General features: G+C 40.3%; 2 protein-coding genes across 2 annotated transcripts; both read right to left on the bottom strand.

Annotated features, from left to right (window-relative positions):
* Positions 1-887: 887 nt before the first annotated feature.
* On the bottom strand, positions 888-9,418 carry LOC129110281 (meiotic recombination protein REC8 homolog). Its single transcript, XM_054622478.1, is given in 17 exon segments — positions 888-1,058; positions 1,454-1,554; positions 1,673-1,762; positions 1,906-1,990; positions 3,399-3,441; positions 3,534-3,709; positions 4,059-4,254; positions 4,648-4,825; positions 4,913-5,034; positions 5,128-5,208; positions 5,311-5,378; positions 6,299-6,380; positions 6,492-6,612; positions 6,713-6,788; positions 7,534-7,676; positions 7,765-7,833; positions 9,363-9,418. Coding segments are annotated over 17 exon segments (1,791 nt in total). The 3' UTR covers positions 888-954.
* A 438-nt stretch (positions 9,419-9,856) lies between these two features.
* LOC129109882 (histone-lysine N-methyltransferase SETDB1-B-like) lies at positions 9,857-24,069 on the bottom strand. Its single transcript, XM_054622030.1, is given in 26 exon segments — positions 9,857-10,187; positions 10,955-10,996; positions 10,998-11,041; positions 11,142-11,398; positions 11,524-11,642; positions 11,796-11,815; positions 12,086-12,216; positions 14,243-14,413; positions 14,558-14,800; positions 14,960-15,129; positions 15,243-15,359; positions 15,449-15,539; positions 16,298-16,559; positions 16,717-17,017; positions 17,307-17,423; positions 18,872-19,247; positions 19,436-19,565; positions 19,657-19,847; positions 19,958-20,031; positions 20,414-20,615; positions 20,739-20,909; positions 21,012-21,138; positions 21,843-21,886; positions 21,980-22,146; positions 22,565-22,768; positions 23,976-24,069. Coding segments are annotated over 26 exon segments (3,906 nt in total). The 5' UTR covers positions 23,993-24,069; the 3' UTR covers positions 9,857-10,069.
* Positions 24,070-25,129: the final 1,060 nt, after the last annotated feature.

Genomic DNA, 25,129 nt, shown 5'->3' with positions numbered 1-25,129 from the left:
AGCACAGAGCTACTTGGAGATGAGAAGAGCTTGAGGGAAAGAGGATGGAGGGGTGTTGTAGTAAGGTGAAGGAGAGAGGCAGGTGAAGCAAAAGCAGGAAAACTAGACGTCCAGGAGTTGTGAAGAGAAAAAGCACAAAGGACGGGACAACACAATATTAAAGCAACAGCACAGAGAAAAACAGCAGGACATTGAGCTGTGACAAAGTAAAATATAGCTCACAAAGTTGTCAAAGGAAACCAGAAGTGAAGGTGTGAAACTAAACCGACACAAGAAAAAATAGCTATGAGGAATAAAGAAAAGTAAAAATCAAAGAGAAGTGAATAAGAAAAGCTGAAGACAAAAACAGAAAGCGACAGACAGAAAGCGACAGACAGAAATGAGACGAGGAGGCAGGAGGACAGATAGACAGGGTGAGAAAGAGAGAGAGCTGAGACTGATGCTAATAATAAACTTTGGTCACAACCCCCCGAGAAAGTCTTCAGAGGAGAATCAAGATGTGGTCAGGGGGAGGAGAGATCCTGTTTCACTCATCTTACTTACTCTCCTCCTTGCACCTCCTTAACCTCTGCATCATGTTTTGCCACATCTGTCCTGCTCTGCACGCTACACATAGCTTTCAATTTACAGCACATTCTCTCTTTACAAAAATAACTGACAGAGCGCTTATAAAAGATTTTATTTTGTAGTTCATATGAAGCAGCAGTAAAAGGGTTTTAAAAAACTAAAATCATTTCAAACTTGTTAACAAGACACATCGATAACAAATCTTATAAAGTGATCCGTAACAAAACATTGGACTTTTTTTTTTGTATCATATTGTTTGAATCACGATTCTTTTTTCTCTGATGAACTGAACAGTAGAAAACAGACAAATTATCTTCTATCAGACTGAACAATGATTCGATGAGTTTGTTTTGGAGGCTTTTCGGGACTTGAGTGACCATGTAAACCTCATAATATCAGATGCAACTCTTCAAAGTTGGTTCCAGGTAATATCAGAATGTCACCATAAGGCTCGTCCTGCTCCGCACGCACCTTCCTGGCCGTTAAAGTCTCTGCAGACAGGACACACACACAGAGTTTAAAGCATCCACTTACTGTAAATAAAAACACATTTTTTGACGAAAAGACCGATGTAAGAAAGGGAGGATAATAGTATGTGAAAAAATAATGTAGGACTTCAACTGGAACTAAAAGTGGTTGAAATATTTTCCTTTTAAATCCTATTCTCTTTCTATGAACAGCTGTACAAGACCCCAGTGTGTTATTGGCCCCTCAGCTCCTCCATTTAATTATTAAAGCTTCAACTCGTGAGACCCTTTGGTATTTTTAAAGATCTCACCCAGAATCATGGATTAAAGAGTTTCCTCCATTGTCAATGCTGTAACACAAACATAATTTCATCATGTGTAATGAGATGATTGGATGATCACTGAAACTGATTTCTTACCCAGGAGCCTCTGAAAAACATTGCTGACAGTTCTGCGGTCGGCGTCTGGCGGCAGAAGAGACTGAAACACCACAGACGCCTCTTCATGCTCGGGCAGCAGACTTAACACACAAGAAAACATAAACACAGAATCGTATTCTTATCTCCAAACCTAACAAATGCAAAGACTGGGAAAAACAAACTTCCAAAAAGTAACGGTGTTGCATTCACTGTCATTACCCAGGAGACTCTGCTGCAGGAATCTCCGGCAACTCGTCCGCCACCTCTGGGATGTCCTGCAGTGCAGAGACAGATCTGGAGACAGTGGACCTGCCAACACACATTTGCACATAAGCATGTATGCACTCACAGTCTTCAACTGTTTTTCTTTTATGTGTATGTTTCTCATATTTTTTTATGTATTTTGAGTTAAAAGTTTATGTTTTTTTAATTTGTTTTTAGAGGTTACCTACCCTTCTTTCTCGGATGTGTATATGGGGGAGATCTCTCGACTCACATCCCTTTGGTCGGAGCCCTCCAGCAGCAGTGAGCCAGGCTCTGAGCCAGGCTCTGGACACACACACACACACACACACACACACACACACACACACACACACACACACACACACACACACACACACACACACACACACACACACACACACACACACACACACACACACACACACACACACACAGAGTTTAAAGCATCCACTTACTGTAAATAAAAACACATTTTTTGACGAAAAGACCGATGTAAGAAAGGGAGGATAATAGTATGTGAAAAAATAATGTAGGACTTCAACTGGAACTAAAAGTGGTTGAAATATTTTCCTTTTAAATCCTATTCTCTTTCTATGAACAGCTGTACAAGACCCCAGTGTGTTATTCGCCCCTCAGCTCCTCCATTTAATTATTAAAGCTTCAACTCGTGAGACCCTTTGGTATTTTTAAAGATCTCACCCAGAATTATGGATTAAAGAGTTTCCTCCATTGTCAATGCTGTAACACAAACATAATTTCATCATGTGTAATGAGATGATTGGATGATCACTGAAACTGATTTCTTACCCAGGAGCCTCTGAAAAACATTTCTGACAGTTCTGCGGTCGGCCTCTGGCGGCAGAAGAGACTCTTCATGCTCGGGCAAATACGGCAGCAGACTTAACACACAAGAAAACATAAACACAGAATCGTATTCTTATCTCCAAACCTAACAAATGCAAAGACTGGGAAAAACAAACTTCCAAAAAGTAACGGTGTTGCATTCACTGTCATTACCCAGGAGACTCTGCTGCAGGAATCTCCGGCAACTCGGCCGCCACCTCTGGGATGTCCTGCAGTGCAGAGACAGATCTGGAGACAGTGGACCTGCCAACACACATTTGCACATAAGCATGTATGCACTCACAGTCTTCAACTGTTTTTCTTTTATGTGTATGTTTCTCATATTTTTTTATGTATTTTGAGTTAAAAGTTTATGTTTTTTTTATTTGTTTTTAGAGGTTACCTACCCTTCTTTCTCGGATGTGTATATGGGGGAGATCTCTCGAGTCACATCCCTTTGGTCGGAGCCCTCCAGCAGCAGTGAGCCAGGCTCTGGACACACACACACACACACACACACACACACACACACACACACACACACACACACACACACACACACACACACACACACACACACACACACACACACACACACACACACACACACACACACACAAGAGGACGTTGCATTGGCTTATATTCGTTCCCTGGAGGCTTGCCCTAACCCTTAACCATAAGTGATACATGCCTAACACCGACCTCTGACCTCAGCTCCACCTCAGGGGTGACATACAACCTCTTGAGCTTGTGCTGAATGCAAATACAGTGGTAACAATGAGGAGAATTTCACCCCCAGTTAAACACAAACTAGCTGTCCCCGGTCAACTGGTCTGGATTCAGTCTCATGGCATACCTGAAATATCAAACAACTCTGGTTCTGCCACATCTCTGGGGACCTGCATTCACACACAGACACAAACACAATCAGTCATTCATTTTGTGTCATTTCCCATCTTCTCTCAGCACAAGAAAAAGCGAAGGAATAAACGTCCCATCACACCTCCCCTGCTTCGACGGCCTCGGCCGCCTCGACCATCTCACGCTCTCTTTCCTTTCCAGAATCAGTGGACTCGGACCCTCTCTCCCCAACCTGCAGGTCCGAGCCCGAGACGGGATTGATGGCCGCAGCCCGTCTCCATAGAAACAGCACTTCTTCAGGCAGTGCTGCAGGGGAGAAATAGCTTTGAGGTTTATTTTTGAAAAGGTTACTTGAGTCAGATATTTTAAAATCACAGTAAGAGCAGATGAGTATGAGGGGGGGGATAAAGATTCTAAATATGTTACACTTTATATAACTAGTTCATTATAACAGATCATCAGCCTTTATTCATTCACATTTTACAATAGGTGCCACTGGATTGTATTTCACAGGAAATATGCTGGATTGTTGTATGGTTTAAGTGAAACATATTTTACAGTTATTAAGTTAGTATGGGAAACTAGTCTGTAAGGAAGACAAGTGTAAAATGAAACCTGTTTTTTTTTTTTTTTTTTTTACAGGTGTGTTACTCACGGGTGCAGGGTTGGTTGAATAGCTCAGCAGCAGAGGGCAACCTGTTGGAAGGTGACGGTGGGTAAAGTGGAGGTTTGGTCTCAATCAGAGGGTCGTCGAGCTGCTGCTGAAGCACCTCCTGGTCGATCTGTGTCTGCAAGTCCAAGAAGATCAGCTGCCTCTTCCCCCTGGTCTTCCTCTTTGGAGGAGGCTCATCCTGGACATGGGAGGATTGTGGGAAGCAAGTTTAACAGAACTTTCCTCCAGCTGTAAAACCTAGTCCGGCTGTCTATTTATAATAAGAACAACATTTGGATTGCCAGGTTTCTGGTGTTCACTCTTCCTCTTAGCTTGACACTTGCTTTGGTTTTTTTACCTAGCTCTTTTATTCATCAGAATTACACCTCCAATAGACCTTTTAACCACTGGACCACAATCTATTTAATAACACTGTATTAACAATAACAAGGGCGTGTTATGTATGGACTTCTGTAAATAACCTTTATTTATCATTTATTAACATTTATAATTGCAGATTAAACAGGTTATTAGAACATGGAAATCCTGGTCATTTGTCAATCTGATTTTAAAAACATCGGTGTGGTTGCACCTCTGACTGTAGAGTCGGTCCTCCACGATCCTCTGCTGCAGATGGTGGGGATGGGACAATGTGCACAGAGGTGGGGGTGAGCTGGTCTGACGGGGGTCCAGGGGTCTCCAGGGACAGGTCTAGCTCTTCCTGAGGCAACAGCGTGGCGTCCTCACCAGAAAGCATTGTTGGCTGTAATCTGACACAGGTAGAAACATTGTGAGCTTGTGTGGATCTGTGTGTGTGTGTTTGTGCTGATGTGTCCATGTGCATCTGGATGATTTACTCAATAGGGGATCCTGGGAGCTCTTTTGTCCCTTCTTTCTCCAGGTCTTCCTCTCCTCCGCCTCTTTCCACCTCCCTCTCTTGCTTTCCCGGTGTCACTTCCTCTCTGGGCATTTCCAAATCCTCTGTTAGAAAAGATTAAAGAAAGACAAAAACATCACTATGTTATTGTCACCCTTGTCACTTGAGAGAAAGAAGCTCCTAGTTTTGCCACACACCTTCTGGAAAGTTATCTGTTTGGGCCAGGAGAAGGTCAATAGTATCTGGATGCTGATCGACGAGCTCCTCGCCCTCAAACTAGCAGTGAGAAGAAGGAAGAGAAAGGAATGAATGCAAGGGAAGACCAGCGGGATGCAAACATGTGTATGTCTTTGCATGAGCTTCTTCTGACAGTCATACCTCTGCAACAGGGATGTTAACAGGCTCCGTCTCTCTCAGAGTAATGCTTTCTTGAGATGCAGTAATGCCTGGGGAAAAATATGGGTGACATTAATGAAAGAGGCCCATCATTTCAACAGCTACACAAACCAGCGGGAAAGGACACAACTAATCAAGCTGCAGTTTAAGTGCTCTCTTCTGCAGATTGAAATGCAGCTACATGACACTTCCTGACACCGCGGCATCTTCCTCTGCCAGTTAGGAGGATGTTGTTGCAGGCAGTCTGCTCTGCCTTGCCCTGACCTACAGTATCTCTCTGATCTCTGTGCTGCTCTGGATTTCTGCCAGGATTTGCATGATCTGAGCAATGTCTATTCCTGTGACCCCGTTGTTATTTCTGTGCAAATCGCTGCACGCATTCTAATATATTGTACAATTCTTTACATGTTTTTGCATGTTTTTCTGTAAAGCCGCACAGTTGAAGTTTAATTAATGCCGATAATCAAAGAATTAGGACAGGCCTTGGGTATTCCCTTACAATAGCATTTCAACCAAGCATGCTGTATTCATTCCTTCTGTTCATACTGGACATTATAAGATCCTTTCTTAAAGTGCTTTAAATGTAAGTGATTGGGGACAAATAACAGTCCTATCTTCTACAAGGATATATTAGATGTTAAGTGCCAGTTTAATCATCAGCTAAATGTGCATTTTGCTTTATTTGTTTAAGTCTCTCTATTATTCTTGTATTATAGTATCGCATTGTCAGTTCAAGAGAGCCCAGGTGAATCTTTATTAAAGGGAAACTTTGCAGGTTTTCAATCTCCTTTGCTGGCGGAGGATTGCTGAAGGAAGCCAAACAACGTTCATCTGCACACATTGCGGTGACACAGGTCTGGTTCAAATTCCACCATATGCCAATTTATTCAATTTTCCTGGACCTGCAACGACCCAATGCCCTGAAGAGATCATTATTTCCATTTCATTGCAGCCCATCAAGTCCTCCTACCGCTCTCTGGTGCAGCAGCAGATGGAGTTGGACTCAGTTCAGGATGCTCAGGTGACGTTCCTCTCAGATACTCCTGACCCACCTGAAAGACAGAAAAGTACACTCATTTTATCAGTACAAATACAGTATTTACCTTCAGTTACAAGTGTCAGCTGCCTGTTAAATCTCCTCCATTATCTGGGTATTTGGGTACCTGTATTAGTGTATTTGGACTGGGTATGGGCTCCTGCATGTACATCACTCCGAATAAAGGGTCAGGAGCTCCTTCTGTCTCCTCCAGGAGAGTCAGGGCGTCAAGAAAGTCCAGAGCTTGTCTGAGAGACAACAGGAGGCAAAGCAGCAAGAAACAGGAGTTACAGGGTGTTTTTTTTTAAGTACAGACAAATGTAAGAAATGTTGAGCACCTGTTCTCACCTGCCGTGCTCAACCATATCAATTTTATGGGACGTTTTTTTTTTTATCAGCTGGCCCACAACGGTCTGAAGTTCCTCTGGAAGGACACAAGTCTTATTACTTATTATTATTAGTGTGTCGATCCGAGGGAAGGTCAAACTGTTTTCACCCGAATTGTTAACAATCCTGATTTCCAGCCTGGGATGTCTGAGGCTGGTTTCAGTGCGGCAAGGATGAAATAAGTAGAATGGAGGACTTATTTGAGAATAAGGCATTATATATTGCAGTGCACGACAATAATTACCAATGCTGAAAGATCTCCTGTTAAGAAATTGTTATTTCTTACAATTGGAAAGATGTTGGTCTATTCTATGAGGCTATGAGTTCTGCACGTCACAAAGAGCTTAGGGGCACAAGAGAGAATGAGCTCCTGTCACAATCGATGATGAAAAGTGGAAAGACATCTGGAGACATGCCAAATCAATATCAGTCTGCTATTCTACCAAGGCAATACTGTTTTTTGATCATACACAGAATATATATAGCACCGAACTGTAGACATAAATTAAGCCCTACTCCTTGACCAAAGACAAGAAAATGGTACACTTTTTATTGCACATTATAATTGTAACCTCTGATGTTGTGTGTATGAATCAGAGCTGGTGTTCTGTGTTTTGGGTTGGTTTGTTTCTAATGTTTAGTCTTTTGTACTTTTTTCCTCTCCTGTTGCTTCCATAATGTGTATAAAATGTATAAAATGTAAAAAAAAAAACGAATAACTATATTGTCCAAAAAATAACCAGGGCTCATCTCTTTCCTCCAGTCTGTTGATAACTTCTTACCCAGGAAAATAGCACACTGCCGGTGGAAGACGAGGACGACGCCGTACTGGAGCTGTGAGGAGAGGTAGAGGGAGAAGCGAGGTCGTGGCAGACCAGGCCGAGGGGGCGGGACCTGCTCCAGCAGGTAGTTCATGATGTCATCACTGTATGGACATTAGCTTTGTTGTAACTGGACAGATTCACGGTTCAGCCATTGATTAAAACGTGACAATGACTCAAATAACTTCTCACCAGGTACTTTTGACGTTGACTTTTAGGAAATCCCGGCGAGGAACTCTGATGCCTTTTGTGGCAACCAGCCTGAAATGGACACAGAGCGTTTAATATCGTATTAATATCGAATCTGCAACTTCTTGAACTGTACAAGCAACTTGTAAAAACTGTGATTTAGGTTTGGACAAGTCTCTAAAATACACCGTAGACCACACACACAGAGATACACCCCTTTACTGTATGAGGTACAGTATGATGGCCTTTAATGCTAACCCAGGTTTTTACCGCACTCTTTTGCTCAGCAATTTAAAAAAGGCAAATTAGAAAAAGCACACAACTCATCATTTACAGCATGTGATCAGAGCACTGAAGGAGGCAATTAAAGAAGCCAAACTATCCAAAACACCATCCGATCTGAGACAGCTTTAATTCAGCAAAGCTTCATAGGATTGTATAAAGTATATTTCTGTCATTGTATTCATATTGCTGCACTTTCATATATTTCCTAATACATCAGTGCTCTCTCTAAAAAAAAATGTTGTTCATGCTTAATTCCTGCGTCACGTTATAAACTGAGAGCTCAGGACTAAAGTATTGTTAACTTTTAATTTTAGTTTTAAGGCTAAAATGTCTTTGATAACATGTTGTTATTGATAGCATACAGTGTAATAATGTGCAAACTCTTTGTTCCCTGTTTTTCTTAAATCCTGAATAATTATGTTTACCTCATTGATCAGCCTTGGCAGGACTGTACTAATTTATGGTAATGTCAATAAAGCACATTTAAATTGGAAAAATGAAGAAATAAAGATTGTTCTCATTCCAGTAGTAATTACAACTACAATCCTCCATGCATTTTTTAAATCTCTCTTTCTCATAATATAACCTTTGACCTTCACCTCATCTTCAAAGCTGCTGTCTTAAAAGGGGACTTCAAAGCCTCAGACTTGATGTTTTGGTTGCAGTCTATGTTGCCAGATATTTGTTTTCTTTGCCACTGGTGCACCTGCTCTCTGGGGTTGTTTTTTTTCATACTGTATGTCCAAGTGTGTATGCTCAAAAAGTATGTGTATTTTATATAATGGAGATTCTAGGTTTTAAAATGATATATTTTGGAATACAAGAAAAAATGTGCGTCATTCTTTTTTTTTTAGGAACAAAATCTATAAAGTGTAGCGTTAAAACGTTAAACAGACCAACGAAATAATGATGCATTTAATCAGCCTTTATATTATTTATTAAGATGTCTGTCTACTTAGTTGGGCCTTAAATGATGGTTGGGGCATAATTTCAATTTAAGTGAGCTTGATTTTATATTTAAACCATTTGAGGGACGATGGACGCACTTACGATGATTTCCAAAGGTTTTAATCTCAGTAAATCTTGAAAAGAATTAAAAATACTAAAGCCCAACTTCTAGTGAACAAAACAGCAGCGAGGAATTAGTCTGTAAAACCTGATAATCGATCACAAATCCAGTTTATGAGAACTAATAACGGGAAAAGAATACATTTAATACCCGGTAACTAAATCAAACCATGAGTGGCCATTATAACTCCACTAGCCTAAATATATAAATAATAATAAAAAATAGCAAAGATATTAGTTTTACTTACCAGATTGTAGAGAAACATCCTGTATGACGCTTCAGAACTGTGGGGTAGTAAAACATCTTTTCGAGAAATCGATAAATTAGCGGATTAACTGCAGATATGTATCTGGTCCAGAGCGGCTCTTCAGTGTGTGATAGCAGAAGACTGTTTGTCGGTTTATTTATTGTTATTTGAGACGAGCTGATTGGTCAGTGTCACCGCGAGATCATGAAAATAAAGCTTAGTGAATAGAAAAAAACATGTATTAGATTTGATGATAACCAAATTATTACATCATAATCTAATATTTGTAACCAGATTCTCTAGTTAAATAGTTAAAAACAAAATGCTTGTAAAGCATTAGGCACAACATATTTTTTTATAAATAATGTGGTGAGAATTATATTGATATTTAAATTATATATTTGTGAACATACCTGTACCATTTATCTATTTTTATGGCTTCCTTGTTTTTCACAAAAAAACGGATGTGGGAACTTTGATTCCTTGAAGAAAACTGCATTTTATTCAGATGTAAAGGAAAAACGTCATAGATAAAATGAGACAAAACAGGAAACAAGTTCATATAAAATAAAGGCAACAAAACAGATGTAATAAAAGACAATGGTCAACTTAAAAAAAAAAAAAAAAAAAAAGAAAAGGGAGCAAAGTTACGGTGGTAAAAGGGATCCTCTAAGGCTCCTATAGATGGAGTCAATGATGGCTGCAGATCACAGCAGTCTTCCTCTGCACTCGGTGGATCCACAGCAGCAGAGCAGCACCTTCCCCTCCACACTGCCCACCTCGTAGTTGTAGTCCCAGGTCAGCTCTGTGCCGGCCCGGATCCGCCTGAACGAGGACACAAGCAGTCAAGTGGGTGCAGGATACAAGCTAATCAATACGTTAACTTGAAGCAAAAGTAGTGCATTGATTATTGCTAATAGCTGATGTACATACTGTATAAAAAACACCCCATAAAGCCTAGCATCATTCTCCTGAGGCTCCTGAGACAAAAACGCATATCCTGTAGAACATGATCTGTGATGGGCTGAATTATAATTCAATATGACAATTTATCATCTTTCAATGGAAATATATAGTGATGATATGATATATATATAGAGATATAATATAGATAATTATGTTGTCTAAACTGATGATAACAAGCACATTCTAATTTCTCATAAAAATCTGATGTGAAATATTACATTACACTTTATATTACCACTGAGTTTGTGAAATTAACAAACTGGAATCCAACTGGCAACCTTCAAGTCACAACATTTAAGCTCTATTCTCCAATATGTGCATGCATGTTAACATAGTCAGCGTGTAGCCACCAACATTTTTCTATTTTCCACTTTAATTCCAATTGACATTTTTATACTGTTACATTTTGCAACAGTTTTTTAATAAAAGGAGAAAAAAATAAGCATTTCATTACTGTACAAAATTAGGCTTTACCATGTATTTATTTCATATAGACTAATCGTTTATTTAATTACCAGAGAACATACTTTATGTGATATATATTGTTATCGAGATATGAAATGGCCTATATCACAATATAAGATTCCATAATGAGTGGCAAACTTAAACTTTGTTTCAAAACTCACTTGCTGGCAAAGAATGCCACCCAGGGAAACCTCAAGTCATGTGTCCACAAACACATTCTGGACGAAAAGGTTAGGACTACAGCTGTGCTGTAATACAAAGAGCAGACAGATGTGATCACATACAAGATATATTCATAGCAGCATAATCAATGGATACACACTGAGATCTTTCAGATTCCACACTTACATTGAGGTAACGCCCCAGGTTTCCTTCCAACTTGGCATCGATGATGTAGCAGGACTCTTCACCGTCAAAGAACAGGCGGGTGTTTTTGGGAGCGTTCTCCCCACCTCCTCCAGTCTGACCTTGCTGTCCCGTTTTTCCTCCATGACCTCCCGACCCTCCCCCGCCTCCAGGTGCACCTGTTTTCACCATCATCCCGTGGCCGCCTTTTAGGGCGATGCCACGCGTTGATTTCACTGCCACCTGCTTTTTAGTCACACCTGAACCAGAACAGCAGCAACAGGAGCAAGACAGAAAGTGAAGTGAAACAGTCAAAACCATGCGGTCATTATCAGTGTAGTGTAAATTAATGTATTTTCTAATTTCTCCCTTTTCTTCTCCTCACCCGGGGTGACTTTCTCTCTCTCCTTGTTGTCGTCAGATCCAGAGCTGATGGTCTGAACATCATCACTGTCAGAGAGAGTCATCACATCCTGCTTCTTCCCTGTTTCTGACTTCACTTGACTGCAAGAAACACAAAATTAATCTTAAAAGAAATCTAACTTTAGGTGAGGTTAATCATCACAGAGTTGCTGAATTATTGTTAATAAAATATATGTTTGAAATAAGAAAAAAACTCATAATCCATTCAGGAATAATTTGTTAAGTACAACACACCTCTTGCTGTCTCCAGATTCCTGTGATGGAAAACAGAAAATTGAGGGTCATCGATCTTTGTGCAAGAGAAGCATGATACAAAATCTCATAAAATAAGAGCCACCTTTTACAATAAATCCTCCTACTAAAGATAACATATCTAAAATGAGAGTTCGAATGAGCAGAAACAGCCGGATTGTGTTAATATTTCTGTGTGAGACACTGCATTTTAAATTTTTTTAAAAGGCTTTGCACACAGAGCTCAAATAAAAAATGACACATTATTTTGACTTTGTCTCGTCTTTACTCACCTTCTTTAGCCCCTGGCTGGTGAGCCAGGAAGCCACTTTGCTTTTCCCCGTCTCTTCTGGCATGGACGGTGGCTTATCGTCATCAGTTCCTCTGGCTGACGCGCTCAATCCATCTTTACTGTCTTGACTCCCTGGGGCAGGAAGGAGAGGAGTGTGAAAAGACAAAACAGAAATCTAACAAACCATTCTTTAGCTTCACTACATCAGTGCAGTGGAAAGAATGTAAATATTGGCCATAATATGAGGTGTGTGGAGAAAGACAGAAACATACAGTACAATGTCAACTTATAACCTTCAACTCACCTACATTTGACATTCACTCTAAGCCTAAAACTTAAATGCAATTGTTTTCGATTCGGGAGCAAGTAAAAAATACTTTCATTATCAGTAAATATAAATATATTTTTGAATAACTAATTAGGCATTTAATCTGTAAAATGTCAAACACACTGGCAAATGCCATTCAAAAGTTCTGAGAGTCTTAAGTAATGTAATATATTTGCTTATTTTGTCTCAAAACATGATAAGAAATTTAAAATAGCAAAAAAGCAAACTTTAAAAAGGTTCTAACCAGCATTTTTATTTCTTATTTTAAAAGGTTAAAATGTTTTATCTTTCAGCAAAATTGTTGTTATTCCTTTTCTGTTTGAAGAGGTCTTTTCATCACTACTGCTCATCACTAGCTACCTTGTAAATACATTTAACATGTTACCTATAAAGCAGTAAGATGAAGGAAAGGTATTTCATACAGTTGTGGATTAAAGCTACAGGTGTTAAATCACCAACAAGTACTACACAGTTAACACACATATACAAAGCAGTCTCACCCCAAGAACACAACCAAGCCTAATGTGGACACTACAGGTCTTTAAAGCAATTGTTTTTTAGAAAATGTTTCTCCTGCTTAGCTTAGCGTAAAGATTGGAAACAGTGGGAAACAGCTAGCCGGCACCGGATCACATGTAACAACATCTGCCTATCAGCTCCTCTAAAGATCACTAACTAACATGTTGTATCACTTTTTTTTATGAAATGATGTACTGGATTATTTCTTTATATTTCCTTAAATGTCTAACCTTTTGATTAAATAAAAACCCTGAACATTGACCTGCTACCTGCAAAAGTTCTCTGACGACTCTGCAATCGTCGGCCTCATCTCCGCAGGCGATGAGAGGGAATACAGAGAACTGAACCAGGACTTCATAGGATGGTGCCGGCGGAACCGCCTCCAGATCAACTCTGGTAAAACCAAAGAGCTGGTGGTGGACTTCCGCCGGGGTAAACACTGTCCTCCGGAACCAGTGAACATCCAGGGACAGGACATTGAGATTGTGCAATCTTATAAGTACCTGGGTGTTCACTTGAGCAATAAACTGGACTGGACTAATCACTCAAATGCACTTTATAAAAAGGGTCAGAGCAGACTGTATCTGCTGAGGAGACTAAGGTCCTTTGGAGTGCAGGGAGCACTCCTGAGGACCTTTTTCAACTCTGTGGTGGCATCAGCCATCTTTTATGCAGTGGTCTGCTGGAGCAGCAGCATCTCAGCAGCCGACAAGAAGAGACTGAACAAGCTTGTCAGGAAGGCCAGCAGTGTGCTGGGGTGTCCACTGGATACGGTGGAGGTGGTGGGAGACAGGAGGATGATGGCCAAGCTGTCATCCCTGATGAACAACACCTCTCACCCCATGCAGGACACCCTGGCAGCTCTGTGCAGCTCCTTCAGCCACCGGCTGCTTCACCCCCGTGTGTGAAGGAGAGGTACCGCAGGTCCTTCCTTCCTGCTGCTGTCAGGCTGCACAACCAACTCTGCTCCCAGCAGACCACATGACACATGACAATAAAAACACTGTGCAATAATAGTTAAAATAGTTTTTTTCTGTCTGTAAATATTATATTTCAGTTATTGTGTTTTTCTACTGTTTTTATTGCTTATTTATAATACTTGTTTTTTTATTTTTATTTTTTATTTTTCATTTTTTATTTTTATCTTGTCTTTCTTTACTATGTCTCTTGTGTGCACTTTAACTCTATGCTGCTGTAAGCCTGCAAATTTCCCCGCTGCGGGACTAATAAAGGATTATCTTATCTTATCTTATCTTATCTTATCTTATCTTATCTTATCTTCCACACCTCATGAAGATGCCACCAGCTCACCTTCCTTGTTACCTTTGACCTGACCACGGGTGGTGTAACTCCTCCACACAGAGCTGGAGCTGAAGTAGTTCTCCTTCACAAACGTGTTGTCAGAACTGTCACTTTCCTCTTCGCTCTTTGAATCCTTGTCATCGTCATCGTTGCTGTCCCCTGATGAGCTTGGGCTTTGGGCTGTGACAGATGAAAAATACATAATTTAATAAAACAGGTGAAAATCATGTGGAGAAGGAGGAGGATAGAAATGTCAGCTGGGGTCAAGAAAAAAAGCTGCAGAGAATGTAATCTGGTCAGTATGGGACCACCTTGATCTCTTACCTTTTGACTTGGACTCACCCTTTTTGGGCAGTCTCCCAATAGGGCTTGCCGATACTAAAGCAGATGGTTGGATTTTTATCCTCGACACGTCCACGCCGCTCCCCTCGCTGTCCGAACAGTGAGCCTCGCTCTCATAGCCCTCTTTGAAGTTCTCCACACTTTCTATGTGGTCCAGATTGGCGAAATACTCATCACCCATCTCTAGACCTTCCCTGTCGGCAAAGTCGTCCGTCAAGATTTTACCTGGTAAAGATTAAGAAAAAGGAAGAGAGGAAAAAGTCACTTTGCTATTAAGTCATCTGCTGTTGTATTGCAATGACCAAACGGATGAGGATGTCTGCATGTGTTCTGTTTTTGATGATGTCGGTCTGTATCTTCTCATAAATCCGTGCCCTTCCTCACCAGCATAAATGCAGACAAAAGAGCCCTTGGCCACGTCATCCAGACAGCGGATGCCCCAGCCTTTGTTCTGGGTCTTGAAGAGCTGGAGGCGCACCTGCAGGCCGTGTTGCACCAAGCGGTTGGTGCACATCTGAGCACAACATTTGCACCGCTTGTTACACTCGTAGATCCTGAGAGTGCAGGAGAGAAAATAAAAATGATGGCCAATGAGATTAGACAACTGAAATAGCATTTTTATTTAAAAGTAATTATCTCTCTGTAGAGTGTGTGTAGAATGTCTGACCCTGTTGGGAGGCACTCCTCTAATCGTTTGTGCAAATATCCAGCATTTGGGTTGATCTGAGCCCCTGGTGTACAACCTGTAGCCTGAAGGGTCAGCTGGTGGCAAGAGCATTTGGACCTGTAACAAAAACGCAAAAATATGTTTAGAATATTAAAAGAAGGAGATATATGAAAAACCATGGGTCACGGGTGAATAATGTCACTAACTTGTCGCGACAGCCGTCGGTGCATTCACATCCAACCAGGAAGTCTGGACTAGTGTTGATGTATACTCCATCTTCAGGAATACGCTCTTTACCTTGAAAAGAAGAGAGAAAGAAATAAATTAATTCACAGTGAATTTTCAAAATAGGTAGGGGCAGCAAAAGTCAGCTGCATGGATAGGTAAATATTTCAGATTTACTTTTATGGCTTTTTCAACATAAGACCTGCAGGTGAAGGGGGAAGCTTAAGCCTTAGAACAATAGCTCTATGAAAACAAAAGCTAGATAAACAAATAATACCTTTTTTTTTTTTTTTTTTTTTTTTTTTTTTTTTTTTTTTTATATACTTAAAAGGGATAGAAGAGCAACAAGGGGAACAAATAGAAATTAAACTGAAAAAAAAATGTTTTTCATACAAGCTATTTAAAAAATAAAAAATTGTCTTTGCATCCGGCTGTGACAGATTTCTTTGTCAGATGTCTAGAAGTAATCATATCTACTACTCGATGTATAAATGCACCCACTAGAGCACAAACTAATGCTAGGATTAAACAACATTATGTCAGCACGATAATGGCCCAACATGACAGACGTAAGATGTTGGGAATACAAATCAGCGTTGAGCACTACAATTTTATACTGTGTATTGTATTTCTGTCACAGTGGAGGACAACTGACGCAGCAGTACAATAGAGAAAAAGACAAAAGTGTCACAATTTTTCTAAGCCGTCTCTCGCCAAGTTTCATAATTTATACGACATGTTCTCTGATGTTTGCCGGAAGGAGAGGACTGCTCTTTGGTGCAAAACTTTAAACTTTAACTCATTTGTTAATATCTCAGTGTAATTCTTACTGTAAGCTACTTCAGGAGGCGGGGTGGAATCAATCTCGTTGACGCAGGACAGTGGGATGTCCTCTTTTCCAATGGTGATGTCATGAATGTAATAGAACGGCCTCTGTGGCTGGAACGGCCGGTCCACAAGCACATAGGGGTCTAGACAGAACATCTCTAAGAATATAAAGTCACAGCGCGTCTGGAAGAGGTAGTGCTGGATCTCTGCCATGTTGCGCAGGCAAAGCCCACAGGGAGCCTTGTAGATCACGTGGAAGGACATCTGAGGGGTGGAAATGCAGAAGACAAGAGTTGTACAATTCAGTTTAACTGCAAGGATTTTAAAGGAAAACTGGGTATTTGAAGGAAATGGAGAAGCTCTAGCTCAGGGTTAGGCCTCATATTTTCACAACATTACTCTAATCTTTCTTCAAATTTACCTTGCGGTTGACTTTTCGGCGTCCCGTCATGCGTCTGAAATCGTACAGTAAAGGTGTGAGGAGGGGGTTCTTTCCTTGGTGCAGGTCGGACTTTGCAGGTCGGACACGATTCAGACATGCGGGCTGACAAGTGTGCACAAGGTAGAAGATGCGGTCAGTCGGGGCCCGGTACGAGGGCTGATGTGGGACGATGGCCATCGTGTGGGTCATAGGAGGGGGTGCAGCAGCCAGAGTGGGCAGTCTCTGATACGACTGTGTGAAAGCGGGTGGAGCAATACTTTGGACACTCAAAATTCTTGCACTATGGATAGACAAAAAAGACAGAGAGAAAAAGATGTGATCACTTTCAAAAGCATTTTTCTTAGAGTTACTTAAACCCCCCCCAAACACTTAGGTTTAGAGACCAAAACCATTTTCTGTACCAGTCTGTTGACACGTTCATATCTGCTGTAAAGTAAAGGGCATAATAACATGGGGTGAATGAGGATTGACTCCCTTTTGGAGCCAGACTCAAGTGGCCGGTTTGAGGAACTGCAGTTTTGGTACTTTTTGGTTTGGCTTCATGTCTCAGCACCTGAGTTTGGACTCACCTAGCGAGGTCGCTGGGACTGGAAGAAAGACACTGCATCATGATTTTGGAGGCGTGAGTGCCTCCCACCCCTGGGACAAATGGTGAGGTACTCTTCTTTGCCATCTGATGTTTATTGCTTGAAGACAGCAAGGAGATAAAAGACAAGTTAGTCGATATCAAGTCTCCACTTCCTTTCTTTATCGTCTGGGTTTAAAGCTAGACTTATCAACATTGTGGTGGAGCTGAACACACACTTTTCAAACAAGGCGGCTGTTTCCCTTCTTTATGAAGTCAAAATATGTCAGTGTTGTTTTCCAGCTTGTTGTGGTGCTGCCAAGTGGCCAAACACATAAATCAATGCAGCTTTGAGGAGGTGATGTAAAGTAAATGTACACTAAATGAAAGCAGTGTTTAACTACCCTGCCATAGAAGGATAAAGTATAAAATCCAAGTCATTGTAGTATCTCATTCTCACATGACTGAAATACTTTTCTCTGTTTGCTTTGGTCGATGTAAGAATGAAGCTGGGTCATAAGAAGAAACCGACTTTTAGAGGCGTTAGGGACCATTGTCGATCCGTACGGACCACACCCGGATTAATTACACAGTTTAACATTAACCACCGCGGTGTGAAATAAAGTTTTTCTGACGATAGTTATGTGCCAACAGTGAGTGAAAATATGCTATAAGGACATCGGGATTATGCATTTCTAGTCTCCGATCTCTGATAATGTTACATTGCACGTTGACAGGAGGAGAGGTGGTTACCATGGCAGCACCGCTAATGCCCAACCAAATTCCGTTCGGTGACATGATGATGCGTTCAGGCTCTGTTCAGAGAAAAGGACTATCGGGCGAAGAATTTTCTGACGTTATCATGATGTGTTCACATGCAATCTCGTAAAATGTAGTGTTGGTGAGAAACTTGAATCAATATTTTAAATAAAAAACAAATAAGTATTAGAGAGGAAATGATGACCTGTTTACACTACCTCTAAGCAGCTTATAAAACAATGTTAAAACTACTAATGACAAGATTTGTTTTAATCAATAGAAATACAATCTTTTATTTCCTTATCATTTGAATTATGTTTTTTATGAAAAAGAAAAAAATATATAAATTACTACAGCAAAGTAAAATTATAACATTTAAATATTTTGATAATTAACACTGACTTCAGAGCAGATTTTGGGACAGTGGAAAAAAATAGCCTGGAACCTTGTAGACCAGCTGCTATAATCAAACAACAAAGGGATTTGTATCTGCCCATATGGATCAGCGATTAGTATTGGAGGCAAAAAAACTTTATCAGGGATCTCTAAAAATGACTGTATATTGCTCCAGTTTTTCTTTTGTGCTGATCCAATCCGTGATACTATCCGAACCTTTAGTTTTATGATCTGTTGCACCGCTACCAATTTTTCTTTGAGAAGATGGTCTTAAGGCAATTTGGTTACATCTTTGAAATTGTTCCGTCAAAAGGTCAATACTTCCTCAGCTTCAGCTATTCTTTGCAAAGTATACATCTTCGAAACAAACTGCCTTAAGTAGTGTCATGCTATAGTTCAATAAGCATCACTTACTCAATACGTGGAGGCTGTGGAGGCTGGATCGTCTGTTGGATTTGTTGAATTTGTTGGGGTTGTTGGAGTTGTTGGAGTTGTTGGAGTTGTTGGAGTTGTTGGGGTTGTTGGGGTTGTTGGGGTTGTTGGGGCTGTTGGGGTTGTTGGATTTGTTGGATTTGTTGAATTTGTTGGATTTGTTGGATTTGTTGGATTTGTTGGATTTGTTGGGGTTGTTGGGGTTGTTGGGGTTGTTGAGGTTGTGGGGGCTGAGGACGCTGTTGCTGTGGTGACTGTGAAGGCTGGCTGGGTGAGCCTTGCGGCGTTTTGACGGGAGAGGCTCCAACATGTCCGTCACTGGTGTATTGAACGACTGGACCTTTACTCCTCAACGCACCTGGAGATTGAAATAGACAATAATAGATTAATGCAAATTAAGTGACTCAAAGCAAACAGTGGGAATGACAATTATTATGAATACATTTTTTTTTTCAATCATTTAAAAAAAAGAAAATCAAAATAAATCCCAGTGGTTCAAATGAGGCTTTTTTCACGAGATTAACAGTTCAAAAATGTAATTGTTACCCATGTTAGGTCGTGTCCTCTGTTGACCAGCCAGCTTCTTCTCCTGGGTGTTGGCGGTGGTCATCTTCAGGTTGAACATTGGCTCCAACCTGGTGGAGCCTCTATAAATCCACTCACTCCTCTTGTCATCCTGATCAACACACAACAACAAGAAGTTTACTCTCCCTTCTGAACATTTTGACAGCTGTTTTACGAGGTGAATATTTTTTCCATCGACATACCAAAAAGAGGATCTTGACCAAGCTTCCATCCACCTCTTCCACTTTGCTCTTCCACCAGGTTCCCTCCCACTCTGTCTTGATGATCTGCCCAACCTTTAGGAGCACCATAGGCCTGCTGGGATATGCAGTGATGTACTCCTCAATGAAGTCTCGACAAGATGCATCTTCTATGTCCTCCCAGGTACGCTTTACTGTGAAAACAAGTAAACAACAACGCAGCATTTAGCCACCTAATAGGTAGAGTTCACTGGGCTTTACAGATTACAAGAGAGAAGGAGAACATAAAGAAATAGGCACTTACATGGTCGGCAAACTGGGTGGAGGTCAGGTAGTGTCACATATGAAGCATAGCCATCATCAAAGAAGATCAAAAACCTGAAACAGATATAACAAAATATTTTAACTACAATCTGACAGATTCACTTTTTACATATAAAGTACTTGCAGTACTTGCAAATACTGTATGTTTAATATAAAGTGTCACTTATATATAGTTTGAACCACCAATGAGCACTGACATTGTAAAAAGTCACACTTACATCATATCCTGGTCTCAATTCTTTACTAACAAAATGTAAGTAAAGATTATGCGTTTATTAAAAAAAAAAAAAAGAATGACGGCCAATATTAATTTTAAATCAGATTTTGTAACTCATTGAAATTGGCCTCACAAAAACAGATTTGGTAAAGCTCTAACATCAGCGAATAAGCACATCCCACCCTTCAGTTCACCCATTCTTTAGCTCCGTCTGCTCACCTCATACGGTTCTTGTTGTTGGGCATCTCTGCTACTATTCCAGCATAGAGCCACACCAGGTTGCCGTCCTTGTACTTGGCGACTACACGAGCACCGACATACAGGATCTCCAGGGTGGGGTTGTACTCAAAGGCCACATGATTTCCAGACAGCAGACTCTTTCCTTTATCAAACTTCACTTTATACTTGAATACACCATTCCCTGAATAAAGATAGAGGGTGTGTTGCATTAAAGATAGCACATCAGGAAAATTAAAGCATAGAATACATACAATAAATAACATATAGAAAATGTATATATAAACAAATGATTTGGGTAACACACCAACAGGGCTGATAGCAACAAGGGCGCCTTTGTGCCAGGTCTTGGTGCGTTTCTTTCCCAAAATCATCATCCCGACTCTAAGCTCATCTTCTGTCGCATTTGGGTTCGGCTGGGTCATGGACTGAGACTGGACCTGGGATACAAATACTGCTGGCACTGACGCATGAATACCTGGAGGGTAGGACAAGCCACACATACTGTCAGCATCAAATATACTTCCCCTACAGGTATGATGCATGTAACATTACCTAAGGTTAATATATGTTTGCTCACCTGACAGTGATGGAGGCTGTGACGGAGATCGCAGTAATGGAGCACCTGGTGAGGGCTTGGTGACCATTTGGACCAACTTCTGCACCTGCTGGGATGTTTTCTGCAGCACGGTGGAGGCCTCATTTAACTGGTAAATAAACAACATTTACATCATCATCATCTGCACACACTGAGCAGTGATACCCCTCATACCCCTCCATAGATGTTTGTTATAGAAACCAAAATATATATTGCTTCCCTTTTAAGCATTGCCACAAGTCTCTTAAAGCAGCAGGTCATTTACATCACTAACTTCCCCGCATGCATTAAAATCGCTCCTAGATACATTTTTGGAAGTAGGCTACTGTGTTAAAACTGTATATTTATATGCTTGTAATTTGTAACATCTGTAAGATAGTAACACTGTTGCAACTTTTTTTAACACAGTAATACAATCTTCAACATATTTCTGTACCGTTTACTAATTGCTTGTAGATGGAAACATTGTTTTCTTTTTTTATGCCTTTACATTTTGTATAATTTAGTATGTATGTACATTATTTTACAATACATGCATATATAGTGTACTAAAATGTATTAATTAATTTTGTTATGCACATTGAGGATCATGGGACAAGCACAGAGACTGAATCATTTATCAATCTACAGTATTTGTTAGATTTAAGTTGGCAAAGTTTTCAAACAATTAACATTTAAAATAGAGAAGCCCCAAAAGCCTTTTACTGAAACACATCAACATATGAGCACATCTTAACACCCCTCAATCTGCCAGCCCACATCAAACATTTAGCATTGAACAGTGTTAATACAGATCGTTTCTATTGTTCTCACCGCTGGATCTTTGCCAGGAGTGACGGGCTTCTTTGGAGGAACCACTGAAACAATATAAAGAACAGAAGATACTTAACAGGCTGATTGTTTTCATGTCGTAGTAGCAATGAATTGTAACTGAAAGGAGCAGGACTTACGACAGCCAACAGCAATGACATCATCGTCATCATCATCGTCTATTTCGATGACCTCAGAGGACAGCACGCTGCCTCCGCCCCCCTCATCATCTGAGCTGCTCTCTATGTATAAGAGGCCGTTCTTATTGTAAGTTTCCTTCACAAGCTTCTCACACTCTAATATGGACCTGAGGAACAAACGGGAGAAAAAACATGAGCCTGAAAGAAAAAAACAAGAACTGCACAACTAGGGATGCTCTGACTTAATTTATTCAGTAACAGCAGATTTCGATTTTTTTTTTTAGTGCCATAGCAATGCCTGGCCTTGTGTTAAAATAACATAATCTTTAAAAAAAATGTCCTATGAGTATGAACGATTAATACTGTGAATGTGCGACAACTAGCCGGACTGCTCCGGTCTGAACTTTTAACTCACACACTCACTTATATCAGTTTTTTTCAATACTGTATATAGACAAATGTTCAAAGGGTATGATATCTGCTAACCTGCATCGATATATCAGCGAATTGTGGATGGTTGTGCTGATGGTGGCCGGTTTTAAAATGTTAACATTTTCACCACACCCAGACTCATGTCATACTTACTTGTTGGCATCGTTGAGAAGAATGTTGGTCTTCGCCTCCTCTTCTTCTTTCTGCTCCACCCATTCCTTGAGCTCTGTCAGCTGAGCCTTTTTCTTCTGCACAATCTCACTCTTCTCCACAGCTTCGTCAATCCACTTCTTCAGCTCATCCAGAGAAATGCCCAGCTCCTCCTCCATATTTGAATCCCAGCCTTCCAACTCCATTCTAAGGAAGAAAAAAACAGAATTACATGTAAACATAATATTAAATACCTACACATTAGACTTATGTTATTCTCATTAATCAGTTATTGCAAAGCAAATCCTTAAAAAAGTTAGTTATAAACTATTACTGTATCTGTCTATCATTACTTTTACTAACTATTTTGTTAGCCTTCCCATACAGTGACATTTTTCAGGATGTTTTGATATTGTTATTACAACCATCATGCCACTTTGCATTCAAAAGTTGCAACAGAATAACATAATTACACTCATACATTTGATAACCTTGTGATAAGCATGTCCTAATAATCTTAACGCATTAAGTCACTGAATCTTTGAATTATTTCATCAAAAATGTACCCGCGTTGTTGTAAATCAAATCTCTTTGGGAAATTTAGTGTATTATTATGAGACATTTAAAGAGTTTGATCTGATAGACAAGTCATGTTATAAATACCAGTATGATTATTTAGCATACCTTTTCATCCATATAAATATCATAATGAAGTCCACCCTGCATGTAATGTCTGCAGAGACTCATGACAGATGCTTACTGATACCTGTCAGCTTATCAATCCACAGAATAAACATGTAAAGAAACAATGCAGACTGAGATCTCCCACCTAGTTGGGCTGTATTTAAACTGGACGGGCTCACACGTGTGTAACGTTACATCTGCTTCCTCTATTCCAGCCTGACTTCCATATGTTGGTGTTTGATTTGTTTACCCGAGCACACACACAGACACACATGGGCCAAATGTAGCTGTCCCAACCAAAACAAATAGGAAATACTGTAGAGTTGGTACAAATGTGGGTTTGTACATTACAATGAGGCAGAGTAGAGGTGATCTAGACTTGAATAACGTTACTCGTTAGCACAACAAGGGACTGAATACCGTTAACTGAAACCGGGTAACATCCGGTTTAATGTCGGCCAACAGAGTGGCTGCTCATTTAACCCAAGATAACTTCACTGACACTTTAATTAGACACATCCCGGCAAGCAGGGCAGCAAAAACACATCAACCTGACGCTCCAAACAAGTGAGAGGAGGCTAGCTCGTTAGCTTAGCATTAGCGTGGAGAAAGTCTCATATCTTCATAACTGGTGCAGATGTCCGGGGGGAATCAACGGTATGTCCTCTGGAGTAGTTTTAAATACACAATAGACGGTGAACTTAATTTGGAGACAGCACTAAAAACTCACCCATCGCTGATGTCCATCCTGCCTGCTTGCAAGTGTAAGCTCAGCTAGCTAGCTACGGTTAGGAGCGCATGCATTGTATCCCAGGGTAACCGAAGAGGGCGGAGGGGTTCGTGCGCTGTTTGGTTCTGTGAGAGAGACGAGAGCTCCGCCCGTGCGGGCTATCCAGGTATTTAAAAACGGGCACCTGAGGTTCATGATGCTTGATGTACACATTGAGGACAGAGGCGATGCATTGTCTCATGTCAGGATCATTTATACAACATATCAAGACTACAGAAATAAACTCACTGCCAGAACAATAACATAATAATATTGATGTTATTTCTATGTTAAGCTCATATTGACTCAATAAAAAACTCTAAACTATTGCAAGATGTGGGACTTTCAGTAGAAATTAGGATTAACCATTAACCATTCATTTACCCACTGCCCTTTTTACACACTTTGTATATTCTGATGAATAGGCTTCAATAATTACTGGATGCGTCATTACAGGATTCCCAGTGTTGCATGTAGGCTACTACTTCTTGCACAAAATACACTTAACCCTTTCATGCATAGAGGTCACTACAGTGGACAGCTATTCAAATGTTGTTTTCTTGTAGATGCATGGGTTTTGATGGCATAGTTGCACATCAGCCACTACAGTGAGCGCTATTGTAGTGGCTGATGTGCAACTATGCCATCAAAACCCATGCATATACAAGAAAACAACATTTGAATAGCTGTCCACTGTAGTGACCTCTATGCATGAAAGGGTTAAGTGAGAAATGGCAATTATTGAATTAACTAGCAACCTATCGGCGCTCATTATGGAGTTTCTGAACGATACCAAGATGGATTAGTATTTATTCATTAATTATTATAGGAGCATTAGGTGTAATTGTGTGGCTTCGAAGCGTTTAAAGCTTAATATATGAATATATAAGAGTCACTTTTTCAAGCAAATGTTCAAAACGTTGCTAGTCGAAAATTCACATCTGACTAAAAGGGACTGTGGAAAAGGTTCTCTGACTCCTACTATTCACATTATTCCTGTCCTTTAGTTTTAATTACTGTTAATCGGTAATCACTCATTTTCACCACTTGAGGGTGCACATGAATACTCTCTCCTGATTCCTTCTTGACTCAGCCTTTTATTATGGATATGTATC

This window comes from Anoplopoma fimbria, chromosome 20, assembly GCF_027596085.1.
Source record: "Anoplopoma fimbria isolate UVic2021 breed Golden Eagle Sablefish chromosome 20, Afim_UVic_2022, whole genome shotgun sequence".
In the NCBI taxonomy this organism is placed as follows: domain Eukaryota; kingdom Metazoa; phylum Chordata; class Actinopteri; order Perciformes; family Anoplopomatidae; genus Anoplopoma; species Anoplopoma fimbria.
The sequence above is the reverse complement of the archived record's forward strand: the minus strand, read 5'-3'. Positions and strand labels throughout refer to the sequence as shown.